We start from the raw sequence: 14,748 nt of genomic DNA on the forward strand, positions 1-14,748 counted from the left end.
GCCTGCATGCCGATTCAACTTTTCAAAAATTTAGGTAGTGGCTGAACTGAAGGAATAGCGATTTGCTATGATCTAATTTCCACTTGTCACTAATATATGAGGCACTGATAATTGTTCCGTAAAGGAGACAGTAACTGCAGTAAGCAGAGATAACACCTTGCCCGGGCATCGAATGAATATTTGTTGGTAGCGTTCAGGAATAAAAAAGGGGCAGGCGCATTGTTAGTTGTTTTTTTTATGACCCCCTGATAGTCAGTGGGAAATTGAGGAGCAAATATGTGCACAATTGGCGGAGCTTTACAAAAACAATAGCAATAGGCTATATTATATGAGGTGATTGCAACTGTCCTAAACTTAATTTGCATAGGCATAGTGTTAAGGGCTTGGATGGAGTGGATTTCTTGAAATGTGCACAGGAGAACTTCTTAGGCCAATATGTAGAAGGTCCAACAAGGGAAGGCGCAGTGCTGGACCTAATGCTGGGGAATGAATCCAAACATTTGGCTGAGGTGGTGGCGGGGCAGCATTTTAGTGATAGCGACCGCAACGTGGTACAATTTAAGCTTGTTATGGACAAATAAATCGACAAGTTGCAAAAAAGTGTTTTGGATTGGGGGAGAGTGGATCTTAGTAAAGAAAGGCAGTATCTGGCAAAGGTAGAGGCGGAAAAAGCTAATTGTCTGGAAATCTACAGCGGAGCAGTGGGGTGGGGGGGGGGGGTGGGGGGGGGGGGTTCAAAAGTACAATGGGGAGGTTACCGGCTCAGCAGATTCCCTCTAGGTGATAGGAAGTAATAACAAGCCCAGAGAACACCGATGGCCAGGGATATTCAGGATACGGTTAGAAGGAAATGAGAGGCATTTTACAGGAAACAAGGGAAGCATTATTGGAGCACTGAATGTGCAGGGGGGAGCTTAAGAAAGCAATTAGGACAGCAAAGAAGGATTATGAAAAAGCTCTAGCTGGTAAAAGTAGCGAAAATCACAAGGTGCTCTATAAGTATATCAATGGAAGAGGATAACCAAGGAAAGAGTAGGGTCCGTTTTGGAAGAAGGGGGCAATTAATTGGTGGAGCCAGAGGGCATCGGTAGAGTGTTAAACGAATGATTCACATCGGTCTTCACTCAAGAGAATGAGGGTGAGTGTATCGAACTCGCGGGGAGAGAGTGCGAGGTTCTTGAGCAAATTGACTGGGGGGGTGAAATGGTATTGGAGGTGTTAGCAGGCTTAAGAATGGACAAATCTCCAGGTCTGAATGTTTTGTGTCACAAAATGCTAAGGGAGGCAAGGTGCGAGATCATAGGGGCTCTGATCCAAATTTTTAATTCCATTGTGGCCACGGGGGAGGTGCCAGAGGACTGAAGAAAAGGTAATGTGTTTCTGCTATTTACGAAGGGTAGTATATTTAAGCCAACGAAATACAAGCTATTGAGTCTCACTTCAGTGGCAGGGAAAATATTGGAGAAAATTCTGAAGGACAGAATCTATCTCCACTTGGAGATTTATTGTTTGATCAGCGATACTCAGCATGGCTTTGTCAGAGGGAGTTCATGCCTACCAAACTTGATTGTATTTTTTGACAAGGCAACAAGATGTGTCGATGAGGGTTGTGCAGTTGATCTAGTTTATGTAGTTTTCAGCAAATCATTTGACAAGTTCCCACATGGGAGACTTATAAAGAAGGCAAATGCACATGGGAAATAGGGTCATTTCATAAGGTGGATTAAAAATTGTTTGAGTTGTAGGAGAGAGTGGGTGATGACAAACGGTTGCTTTAGTGATTGGAAGCAGGAGTCCAGTGGCGTACCACAGGGATCTGTGCTGGGTCCTCTATTTTTCGTATTTTACCTAAACAACTTAGATGCCTCTGTGGGAAGTGATTAAAAAGTTTGCGGATTGCACAATGTTCAGCCGGGTGGTTAATAGTGAGGTTGCTGTCTTTGGCAACAGGAAGTTATTGATGCGATGGTCAAATGAGCAGATAAGTTTTAGATGGAATTTAACCCTGGAAAGTGTGAAGTGATACCGTTTGGAAGGAGTAATTTGACAAGGAGTTATCAATGGACGGATGATACGAGGAAGCAATGAAGAACAAGGGAACTTGGCCTATTTACCGATAGATCTCTGCAGGCAGAGGGGCATTTTAGTGGGTTTTTGAAAAAGCCAAATGCATTTATCAAACGAGGCATAGGTTACAAAAGTACAGAAGATATGTTGGAGTTGTAAAGGAACTTGCTGAGGCCACAGCTTCAGTATTGCTTGCAGTTCTGGTCGCCACATTATAGGAAGGATCTGGTGCACTGGGAGGCGTGCAGACGACATTCACCAGGATGTTGCCTGGGATCAAGCATTTAAGTTATGAATGAAGGTTGGAAAGACTTTGGTTGGTTTCATTGGAGCAGAGAAGACTTAGGGACGACCTGATCGAGGTGTACAAGATGATTAGGCCCTGGACAATTTGAATAGGGAGCAACTGTTCCGCTTAATTGAAGGGTCAGTCACGAGAGGGCATACATTCAAGGTGAGGGTTAGGAGGTTTAGCGGGACTGTGAGGTAAAATGTTTTTGCCCAGAGGGTGGTGACAGTATAGAGTGCACTGCATGGGAGGGTGGTGCTGACGGGTTGCCTCACGTTCTTTAAAATGTACCTGGACGAGCACTTGGCACGTGATAACATTCAATGTTTTGGGCCTAGTGCTGGTAAATGGGATTAGTTAGGTAGGTCAGGAGTTTATCACTTGTCGGTGCAGACTCGATGGGCCGATGGGCCCCTTCTGCACTCTTTGATTCTGTGATACTGTTTAAATTCAAACATTCCATTCCTATCGGGCAAGTAAAAAAGCTTATATTTGAGCAAGCCTGGCGTATCTGCAGTTCAACCGTAGTAAGCATGATGAACATCACTCAGAATCTGGGGAGGGGCAAATGGGTTTGCGAACAACAGTGAGAAGAGCTCAATTTCTGCGAAATTTCAACAATGTGAGATTTTTACTCAGTGCTTGAAAAGATGTCACTTATGCAATCGAGCAGTTTACAAGCATAAAAAGCTTGCGGGAATGGTCACTGATCACTTAGTCCTTCTTGTGCGCAGATCAAGAACATGGAGCCCAAACTTCAATTGGAGATGGGCCAATCAGCAGTGATAACATGAGGCACATGGATGTAGAGAGAGAGTGCAGTGAACCACAGACATTCTCTGCCCCAAAATACAGATGGAATTTTGTGAACTGAGCTCCTTGTTTTCCCAGCACATTAGATAATGAAGAGATGTAAAGCAAAGATACAAATTCGCAATCGAGGTAGCGATTAGCCATGAGATTATTAAATAGTCGTGCCGATTCCTTGGGCTCCACAGTTTGTTTCAGCATCAATTTTCTGGGCAGTAGCAGCATTAGCAGACGAAGGAGGAATAGTATCACGGTCAAGTGTAGCACAGAAGGTAATAGGCGCAGCAGCAATAATTGTATTAGCTGCAGTAATGTAATTCGCAGCAATAGAATAACGGTAGCAAGAGTAAAATATCAGTAATAATAACACTACCAGTAATAATATTAGAATCAGCATTTGTGATGGTGTTAACAATAGTCATGCAAGTAGTAATAGTCGTTTATCGTAACAGTAATTGCTAATGCTTCTGTTGAAATGGATGGAAATGAAATGGGAATCCGAATTATATTATTTTCGGTTTAACGATGAACATTGTGATATTATTCGTCGGTGATGATGAACTAATTGTTATTATCATCACGGTTTAGATCACACAGATCTCAGGCTGTCATGGGGGGCCACCCGATGCTCCGGCCGGCTGGAAACACAACACGGAACTCAGTGGGGTACGCTTTGTGATGGTTACTTTGGTTTGGAAGACGCCAGTGTGGTCTGTGATCACCTTCGCTGCGGGGCAGTGGCTGAAATATTGGGAAGAGCACACTTTGGGAAGGGAACCGGCCCAGTGTGGAAAGGGAACTACAGATGCCGGGGCAACGAATCCAGCTTTTGGGATTGTCCAGTTTCATCCTGGGATCAAATTCAATGTTCGCATGAAAATGACGTCAGTGTTATCTGCTCGGGTGAGACCTGTCAGTGTATTGATCTGAATTACACCAGCTGTTACTGTTTCTTCGGAATTAATTTAACCTGTGTTGTTTTTGTCTGGGGCAAATTATCTGCAATAGAAAGGGTATGGTATTGTTCAATTCAAGGTCTCATATAATGCTGATTATCCTCATTCGAATGTATCCAGAACATTTTTTTTCAGAAATCACCAACAAGAGCTGTTGACACAATGTTCAAGCCTCAAAAACCGGACCTCGATTTGCTTTAGAAATGCTGTTCCTGCCTTTATTTGTACTTGTCCTGTCAAGGAGTGATTATAGCTCTTGAAAGGAACGGATTTACTTCCCACCCCTAATGTCCATTGAAATTGTGATGGTCAGCCGACTTCTTGAATGTTCACGGTCCAACCACAGTGCGCTTCGCAAAGGAATTCACGTCTTTTAATCCAGCTACGGTAAAATATAGTTTCAAATCGGGTTTAATTGGAATTTATTGGATCTTGAAAGTAGTGATGGTCTTCCTATGCACTTGCCCTTCTATAAGCTGATATTGCAGACGACTCAGAGAGTTCCTTCAACAGTTCTGGTAGATTGTGTAACCGGTAACCAGAGTGTGCAAGTGAAGGATAAAATCAATAATTCTTCAAAGGGTGGTTTCAAAAGTGCTGGTGGATCCTCGATGCTCTAGAGCCTTTTTCCTGGTCATTGGAGCTGCATCCATCCAGAAATGAGATATTCCACCAAAGCTTTAATATGTCCAAGTGGGGACATTGGTTCCATATTAGCAGTTTTCACTGTTAGATGAAGAGCAATTTCATCATCAAAAAGATTTTTGGATAGTTTGTTTTTACGCACACCGCAGAGGAGGCAGCGTTGTTGAGTGTTGAAGCCTCAGTTAGGCAAAGTTTTGAACTACTGCGGCGCCGAGGGTTAAGGAGTTCAGTCAGGAAAATTAAGTTAAGACCACAGTCAGATTAGCCATAAAATTAGAGAGCGATGAAACAGTCTCGATTTGTCAAATGGCCTTCTCCTGTTCCTATTACTTACCGATGAACATGTTCTAATGTTGTAGACATTGGAAAGGTTTATGGGGTGATTGAGTCATCACAGAGTATCCAACCTCCCTACTGCTCCTGTAGTTAGAGTCTTTATTTGCCTGCTCCAGTTAGTTTGCTGGACAGTGTCAATGATTCAAATTGGCTGGGCTTCGACATTCTCTACTTGGTGATGCTCATTGCCTGGCAGTTGTGTGGCGCGAATTTCACTTGCTTCTCATTAGCCCAAGTTTTGATTTCATCCAGTTGTTGATACTTGAAGACACGGACTACTTACCTACCTGATGAATGCAGAATTGCACTGGAGACAAGTAAATCATTGACGAACATCCATACTTTGAAATGATAGTAGCCAATAGGTAATTGAAAAGGCCTATATGAATGGTTTGTCTTAGGAAACTACCCTGAGGAACTAATGGAGTGCTATGCTTGAACTGAGATGATTAGCCTTCAGTCATCACTACCATTTTTCGTTATGGTAACGGCTTCTTAATATCGCACTCAGTGAGATGATGCCATGATGTCAAGGGCAGTTGCTGTCACCTTACCATTGGAATTAAGCACTTTTATTTCCATGTTTAGGCCAATGTTGTTATGTGGTCTGAAGCTGAATGTTCCAGACAGAACCCAAAATAAGCAGCAGCAAGTAGATTATTGTTGATTAAGTGCCACTTAAAAATAATATCCAAGACACCTTCAATTCCTTAGCTGATGTTGGAAATTACAATAGAATGCACTAGAGTTGTGCAAAACGTTACTCAAAAGCACATGCTCATGAGTAATTAGGGTTGGACAATAAATTCAGATTTTGTTGGCGATACAAAAGCCGAATTAATGCATGACAAAGGAACATTCGGTCCCATAGTGTTGCGCCGTTTTATTACAAACCTATTCCCACGATTCACAAAGTCACATACGCCCAACAATTACATGGCTTGGAGCGCTGCATTCGCAGTGAGTACACATCAAAAGCTCTCTAAAGCTTCGAAGTGCGTTTGGACGTCAAAGAAAGCTCCCTATCAAATGTAACTTGTTTGTTGCCCCCTCTATGATGTAAGGATAACTGTGGATATTCAGAAGCCTTATAAGCACCGGACCTGTGTTCGATCAGGGCACATAAAAAGCTCTCGGCTTCACGGGCAGTTCACGTTGTGTCCCATAGAATACCAGAGCCAGCTGTTTGCAAATCATTTAAAGTATAATAACTGAGAAAAGGAAATCGTGGGTGACATCAGACTATGTAAATTGTGAGTAATTATATGTATAACAAAAAGTTCACCCTTAAATCCAATATTAACTGAGCAAAGGTGATTCCGGGTATCTGCTATTTTGGCTAAACGTTAACCATTTGGTCTCAATTTCTTGCAATTTATAGGCGATAATTGGTCGCTTAGACTGACTAACGGGGAAAGCCGATGTGATGGGCGAGTTGAAACATACAGCAGCGGAATCTGGGGACGAGTGCAGGACTCCCTGTGGGACCTAAATGATTCCAAAGTGGTCTGCAGAGAGTTAGGCTGCGGGGACGCGATAGCCGCTTATAACGCTTCAAAGTACGGAGAGAGTGAAGGGCCTGTGTGGGTGAATTATGTCCAGTGCGAAGGAAACGAATTGCATCTTCAGAATTGCAGGTCATTTCTATTTAATTCGTCTCTCACTGACAGCAACGACGTGGGAGTTTTGTGTTCAGGTAACGAATATTTCAATTCACAGATCAAATGGAAATAAAACGCTAATTTGATGAGCAAAGTGCTGAGTTAGGTTACTTACTCAGTATCGCTGAAAGCAGTGGGGTGAATGCAGAGGGGTGGATGCAGGGAGAATGGACGCAGGCAGCCCTGAATTCTAACAAGGATGAGAATTTTTGTAGCGCTTTCAACCGACGCAAAAGCCGAAAGAAACTTAGCAGAAGCGCAATCAGACAGGAAATTGACACAGCGAGGCGTCAGAAAACTCTTGGCTAAAAAGTCTTCATAGCCGGATATTTCACGAAGGGGTGTCATAATTAGAAAAGGAGAGGTGTTTTGGGAGGAACCTTTGATCCTACACCCATGACGGCGAGAGACATGACGCGGTTCATGTACTGTATCTGAGAAACTTATGAAAGCAGAGGTCTGGAGAAATAAAGAAATTGATTAGCGCCAGTGGTGATCATTGTGATAAGCTGGAAGTGCAAGAGTGGGAGCGGGTGGGTCAGGGACTCACTTTCAAACTGGAAGCAGTGGTGGACGGGAAAGCAATGTTAACCCGGCAAACAAAGTAAATAAGCTGATGCGCGTGAATGTGATCTGCTACGTTTCAGCCAGCAGAGCACCGGTTAAAATGAAGCTCTTGGCGGGTGCAGGATAGGAAGCGATTGGGTGCGGTGAGCTGGGCTGGCGTGGGGAAGCGCGAAGTTGTCTAGTGGCATTGAAATCTTCGATTCTGGAGTCGACAAATTCACGCATGCGTCGTTTATCAGCAAATGAGAAGATAGTGGTGAAGGTGAACTCTAATGTAGTTGTACCTGCTGACCAATAATATGTGGAGTTGGGCATTAGTGCAGGCATGACACCATAATCCGCAGAAAGCATTCTGTTCCACTGCGCAGTATATAATTAGAAAAGTGCTCGAGCTCTATTGGTCTAAATTTCATTTGGCAAAGCATTAATTTTAACAGAAATTTTATCCTGCACTTTTGAATCTATCATTATGCAGTACTTAAATCTAAACACAGACCGAAACGTTGTATGTATATTCTGCAGTACGTAGAAATGTGCAGAATTTCTGCCGATGTACTCGAGTGAGATAGAGCATGTATATACACGCGCAAGGATGGGGTTCTATGCTGATGTAGGAGCACTTACATACTTACACACATTGGAAATTAGACGAGCAGAGCCGCAGGCCATCTGCATTCACCTGAGTGCTGCATATTGTAAGACAGTTGACTTGAGGCTGTGTGGCTTTCATTCAGCAGTACGCAGATGACGTTACCAACAGGCCAATAAGACTGTGAATTAGTGTGATTTGAAGTGATCTAGTGATCTTAACGTCAGCCAATGGAAAGAAAATGCAATAGGCAGTCAGAATAATTGTAAAACAAAAGTGACAAATATAGTTATCATTATTGGATGAGGAACAGGTACAGTTGTAAAACGTGTCTAGAAAATCACTGTTTAAAAATAACATGACTAGACGTTTCAGTAGGAACAAATACAATTGGGAAAACAAAACGTGCAGAGAATTCCGCACAACAATGGGTGAACTGGAGGCCATAAATACTTTCGTGAGATGTATGAATATTTGAAGCATTTGGGTGTTATATATCTTAGTAATAGTTCCGTGTGGAGAGATGCTTCGTCGGAAAACTCAGAAACACATGAGCAAATTATAATCTTGTTCTCTTGTTGCCTAACAGCGCACATGCAGATAAGACTGTCCGATGGTGGCAGTCCATGTGCTGGCCGAGTTGAGGTTTTTTACGCTGGAATCTGGGGATCAGTCTGTGATGATTCCTGGGATGTAGCCAACGCTCACGTTGCTTGCAAACAGCTGGGTTGTGGAAATGCATTGGAGATGACGCTTCCTGATTCTTGTGGACCAGGCTCAGGCCCAGTTTGGTTGGATGAGATAAACTGTTCGGGTAACGAATCGTTTCTCTGGGATTGCCCTTCAGCTCCATGGAGTAAACATGACTGTAGTCATAAAGAAGACGTGAGGATCGTGTGCTCAGGTTAGAATGCGCTTAATATGCTCATTATCTGAGGATTCATACGGATGATTATACAAATGAATCATAAAGAAACCACAACATAAAATAATCTTCTCGAAGGCCTTTAGAAACTGTCGCATTTCTGCTGTCCGGGTTATTTTAGCTAGCATTATTTGCTTATCCTTCAATTTAATTTTCCCCGGGGTACATATGTAGCCTCTTTGTAAAGACATGTGTGCTATTTGAGTCAACTGTTACACGTGCTCTAAGTTCCACTTTCGAGCCACTTTCTTGGTAACAACATACAAAAAAATATTCTGTATCTCATATTGTATTTACTCATTTGCGTATTTATGGTACCATCATTGCACTTTGCCAGTGCATAGAAGATTGTTATCTCTATATCCCTGGATACCTTTGCCCCTGTACTTAATTGACCCTATTATTTTACAAGCAGTTCGGGGTCCCTTTATGTTTCTTACCGAAATTCACCATGCCAGCTTGTTCAATGTTAATATTAAGCTCTTAGTAGCTCACCCATTCTGCTCGTATATTAAGGTGTCATTGCATTATTATTTTCAGCAGCCTTTCTTCGTGTTAACTGCGCAAAGTGATTTTCTGCCTCCGAAATGATATTACAGTTTATACTTCCGATTCCCAAGTTGAAGTCGTTGCTGTACACGTTCAGCAGTCGTGACCTCAGTGGCCCGCAGAACATCTTCGCGATTCTGCATAATTATATTTAGAACGGACTTGGATTTTGCAGTCAAATTTCTACCCATTTTTAGACTGATTCCATAGCGCTATAGCTCTGAGTTCAGTAATGAATTTACTGTGAGATATCTTCTCGAAGGCCTTTAGAAAAGTCGCGCATAAGAACCCATTCTGCATTGGCCCTGTGTTCTCTTTCTGAATCTTCCTCAAATCAATCAATACCGTTTCTCAGCTAAGTGTGGCTTAGCCTTTAAACTCCTTTTAATAATTCTACTTCGTACATTTGGAGTACAGCTGTTTCTACTACAATTCAGAAGTAATAATTGGCGACAAGGTAACAAGGACGATGCATCTTGTGTTGTCCTACACAATATTAAAGGAGTTATCAAGCTGATTATCTGTTGCTTCATTGGTAGAACACAAAGAACTGCGGCTGGTGAATGGAAAGCATCGCTGTGAGGGGAGAGTGGAAGTGTTCTACAATGGGACCTGGGGAACAGTGTGCTCTGAAAAACTGGATCGCCATGATGCAGAAGTGATCTGTAAACAGCTACAGTGCGGTCACCTCGCTTCTATTGATTATAACGCTCGGTTATTTGGAGAAGGATCCGGACCTATTTGGCTCGATGAGGTGGAATGCATGTCACACGAGGCGACCATTTGGCAGTGTCAGACAGACCCGTGGGGTAAACACAATTGTCATCACCGGGAAGATGCAGGCGTTATTTGTTCAGGTAACGCAACATACATCTCGATGTGCGGATGTTATTTCAGACATTGTGGTCTAATACAGTCAGCACATTTCCTTTCTCAACAGGAGGAAACTTGACGAAGGAGCGGGCCCACAGTGCAAATGATTACGATGGAGAATCAGGTGCTTGCTTCTCTTTATTAAACCAACAATTTGTCTAGTATTCCTTGATATTGCGACAGAAACAATAATCAGTTATTCCCTTGACAGAGTCGGGTTTAGGTTTGCGCCTGGCTGGAGGTAATAACAACAACTGCTCCGGAAGAGTGGAGATATTGTTCAACAACAACTGGGCAACGGTGTGTGATGACTCCTGGGGTATGGCCTATGCCAATGTTGTCTGCAGACAGCAGGGTTGCAGTTCCGCTCTTATGGTCACTGGAGGGGCCAGTTTTGGCCAGGGTGAAGGTGATATATGGCTGAATGGAGTGAAGTGCACAGGAGAAGAATCATTTCTGTCCGACTGTCCTTCATCAGCGTCAGTTCAACACGACTGTAATCACAAGGAAGATGCCAGTGTGATTTGTTCGGGTAAGGGTAGTGCAGAGTGGTGGAGACTGAGGCCGGGAAGGAGGTGCTTAGCACTTGATCTCTGAATATAACGGATTAGTTCGTCAATTAAGAACAACAGATGCATTTAAAACAATAATTTTCATATTTACTGCACAGGGCCCTATTTGTCGTCGACGTCTTCTCCGACCACAGCTGCAGGTATTTATTATTAGTATAGTATTCTTGTTAACGTTAAAGGTCTTATTCACGAGAAGAGCTAGATATTTCTGACAATCTATTGCTTTTGTTGATTTCGGAATTCAATTTGAGTTTTACAGAATAATGGAAATATTTAAAATGCAAGATAGCCTGTTTCTCCTTTAAATCTTTCTATAATATTTCAACCAGGACATGATGTAAAAACTACTTCCACCTCTTTTGTGATCTGTATAACACTCGGAGTCCTGATGATCGTCGAGTTAATGGCACTCATGTCATTGATACAGAGAAAGGCAAAGAGAAAAGGTGAGACTCAAGTAGGAGCGCCGAATTCACGCTGAATCTCGGAAATTGAACAATACCTTGGCGCGCTTTCACCACCTCTACCTTTCCCACAGAAGGCCACATGTCATTTAAGAAACGAATGTTAACCGTATTTTTTTTTTACCACTAATTCCGTTCAAAGCACTCGACGATTCGGTGAGATACCGAATTTAAATGGCAGAGCCACTTGACTGTCAACGTACATATTCCAAGTTGATCCACCGGTTCTGCGACTTCATTTCAATCCAATTGGCACAACAATGGATAAAGAAAATTAATTAAGCTATTTTGGGCTCTGTGTTTCAGTTATTATTTCCAGTAATTCTTTATTTACCCACTCAGTGCCTATTCCATTCCTTCAGTTTCTGAGTCTGGATGCTCAAACCCAAACTCTCTCACCAGAGTCAATCCACCGTATTGAGTCCTGAGACATTTGTGGGATTTTAGGCATTCATCAATAATTCTTCAGCATCCAAACAGATTGAGACCCTCAGATTCGAAAAACCAACACACTAGTGTTCCCTGCACCCTGCAAATAAGCTGCTGACACTGATCTGATATAACAAGGAACCATGAACACATCCCTCATGTTTCTAAACTGATGCTGTCTGCAGAGAGCAGACAATTTTCCTTCCAGCTTCTCTTCAACTGTAATCCCCATGGGAATCATGGCCGAGTGAGCAGCTGGAAAACATTTCTCCTGCAATCCGATCATTCCGGCCTTTCCGACCGTAATTAAATTGGGCCTATGTTTGGTGAAGTTGAATAGGTGTCCATGCAGATGTGCAGATACACACACACGTGCGCGCACGCGCGCTCTCACGAGAATGAATGCATGAACCCAATTATGTCCGTCCATGTTCACAATAACTTGCTTTCTCCATTGGCATTAACCATCTGTGAAGTGTTTCATTCGCAAATATTGCAGTATTACACCGGTCTCGATTGCAGCAAAATATTAATCCCTCCGCCTTCCCTCGAACAGGGGCTGTCACTGGCGGCATGGAATCGTCCAGCGGTTTCTACCAAGCCCTTTACAAAGAGATTGATGATATTCCGCCTCGCATCGAGTCCGCTCTGACCCATGGCTCAGGTTCGTATTTTCCATTGCAAACCCAATCCACACTGTGGAATTCCATTTCCCTTTAACCCTCTCGATAAGTTAGTGCAATGAATGGGCACGACCCCCATTCCAATCACTACCCTCACGTGAAAGTTCCCTTTCTCACGGCCCCTGTGTATACTGCGAGTAGTTGCGAGGTTGTTTTGAATATTCCCACAGCGCTTTATATTTCAAAGAATGTTATGTTTTGTCCTTTGATTGAGAAATGCGAACTGAAGCGCTGTCCCGAATTTCCACTGGGCTGCAGGCTGCCTTCCTCAGGTATCTGAGCCGATAAACAGAGCAGATGTTCGAATACATAATACAATCGAGTGACGCCAGTGCTGCTAGTCCACAGATCGCCTAATTTCGTGGTTACAGAATAACGATGAAACCTAACAGTTAATTATTCTGATCTGCGCTCAGATGAGCTGAATCTTTCTGCATCGTGATGACGCAATTCTGACTCTGTTGCTAACAATTGCTCCAACAAACATTTTTTTTCTCTCTCTCTGGTAAACAGTTTCAGATTCCATTGACTCATTCAATCACTTCGAATATTACACTGGTCACAGGTTGGATGGCAAAGATTCTGGGTCAGAAAACATTGAAGGGAACTCCTTCAGTAGTCTGTTTGGGTGGAATTTTACTACCGAGCATCATGCTTTTGTTCTTCACCATTTGGACTGTGTAATATAGCAAATACATTCTGAAAGATTATGCACCAATATATTGCACCGCCCAGGATCCCAGTTATTGCAAAATGATTTCCGCCAACATAAAACTGTGAATATATTTTGAGTATAAAGCAATATCATAGACATTTCACCCAATAATTTCAAGGGTGTAAAACAGATCAAAGGGAAGAACAAACAGTTAATGTGTTTGATCACCAGTCCCTGCAGCTGTGCAATGCACATGCACCTTGATGCGGACACTGGTTAAATGGGAATCGTGTGGCTTTATATCGAAACTAGAGAATTCTGCAAAGCGACTTTATACAATAATCCTCCACCCACTAAACTCACCGACACTGATCACTACAATGTATTTACGTTCCTGTCCTTTAGTTATTTGGTAGATTGATACGTATAAATATCATTCTAATTATTGATTGTTTACAATTTACTTCAATGAACATCACTTTTCCTCTCAGCTCTAGGCGATTATGAAGATGCCCAGACTGTAGGCACTGATTCTCCGGGCGGTCACTTGCCGTTGGACAGTGGTGAAGATGATCTCTTCAAAATGGAACGTGCCGACGTTGATCTCTGAGCACTCGGTGAGACAACCACAAACACACACACATGCCCACGGCACACAGACGCCACAAACGCCAGACAAAAACACTCTCTCTCCCTCTCTCACACACACATTATTCTTCCAAGGCTGCTGTTCTGAATTTTTGCTGACTTGTTTCCACACAGTTCAGATGGCTTCCGAGATCCGTGGTAAGTCTAGTGGGCGATCTGCAGCCTGTCAGAAATGTGGCACGCGTTCCTTAAAAGTCGGGAGGTTGTTCAGAGGGTTTTGATCTCTATGCGGCATCTGGACTTCGTTTCTGCACATTTCGACACAGTATATCGATGTGTTTGGTGCCAACCAGGATGAGGCTTCTCCATTCTGGGCGTCGGCTAGTCATGGCCCCTACTAAGACGACGAGATGTTAGAACTGTTCGCGATGTCTTGGGGCCATCACTAAATTGTTGCTTCTTCGCTCTCCGCCGGGACCCTGCTGCCTTTGGAGTTGTGAGCAAATTATTAACTCTGATTATTCTTTCACTCACCCTCCCACCTCTGCTCTGAATTTCACTGCAATAGTCCCGGTCAAAAAACAGCGTTAAATTAAACCTCCTGTTCCAATATACAAAATTAAATTAAACAAAGCATCTGTCAATCTTTAAAAAATAAAATTGTTCTAATACTTTTCACTGTGAAGTGCCTCACTTGTTAAGGCCTCAAACGGCAGGACCTCTATTGGACGACCGGAACCTTCTGAACCTCTTCTTGCATACGATACAGCGAGGATAATAATAGAGAGCAATTCAAATTGACTCAGGTTTAAACAAAATGCAACCACTAATGCTGCTTCCACAAGCACACACACACACACACACAAACACATACACACACAATTACACATATATAAACCATAATTGTACGCTTCCCATTATTAGCCAAAGCTTTGAAAAATTTCACTGTGTATAGCTCTCAGATCAACAACGACCTTGAGTTAATTTTTCCATCCTAATAAAATAACAATGTTCCAAGTGACTCGTTGACAAGCTCGGAACATTCCGTCGCCAGTGGGCATTGACAGTTCTGCTCAAATTTCACCACGTA

The 14,748-nt window shown here is 42.8% G+C and overlaps 1 protein-coding gene across 1 annotated transcript; it reads left to right on the plus strand.

The window, feature by feature from the left end:
- The first annotated feature begins 3,311 nt into the window (after window positions 1-3,311).
- On the plus strand, window positions 3,312-13,680 carry LOC144673054 (scavenger receptor cysteine-rich domain-containing protein DMBT1-like). The gene is made up of 8 exons (XM_078535052.1): window positions 3,312-3,438; window positions 6,485-6,799; window positions 8,510-8,824; window positions 9,934-10,251; window positions 10,335-10,391; window positions 10,479-10,799; window positions 12,289-12,396; window positions 13,562-13,680. Exons 1-8 carry the CDS (start codon window positions 3,312-3,314, stop codon window positions 13,678-13,680), a joined length of 1,680 nt encoding a protein of 559 aa, XP_078391178.1.
- The last annotated feature ends 1,068 nt before the right edge of the window (window positions 13,681-14,748 follow it).

Source organism: Cetorhinus maximus, unplaced genomic scaffold (genome assembly GCF_964194155.1).
Source record: "Cetorhinus maximus unplaced genomic scaffold, sCetMax3.hap1.1 HAP1_SCAFFOLD_223, whole genome shotgun sequence".
NCBI classification, from domain to species: Eukaryota; Metazoa; Chordata; class Chondrichthyes; order Lamniformes; family Cetorhinidae; genus Cetorhinus; species Cetorhinus maximus.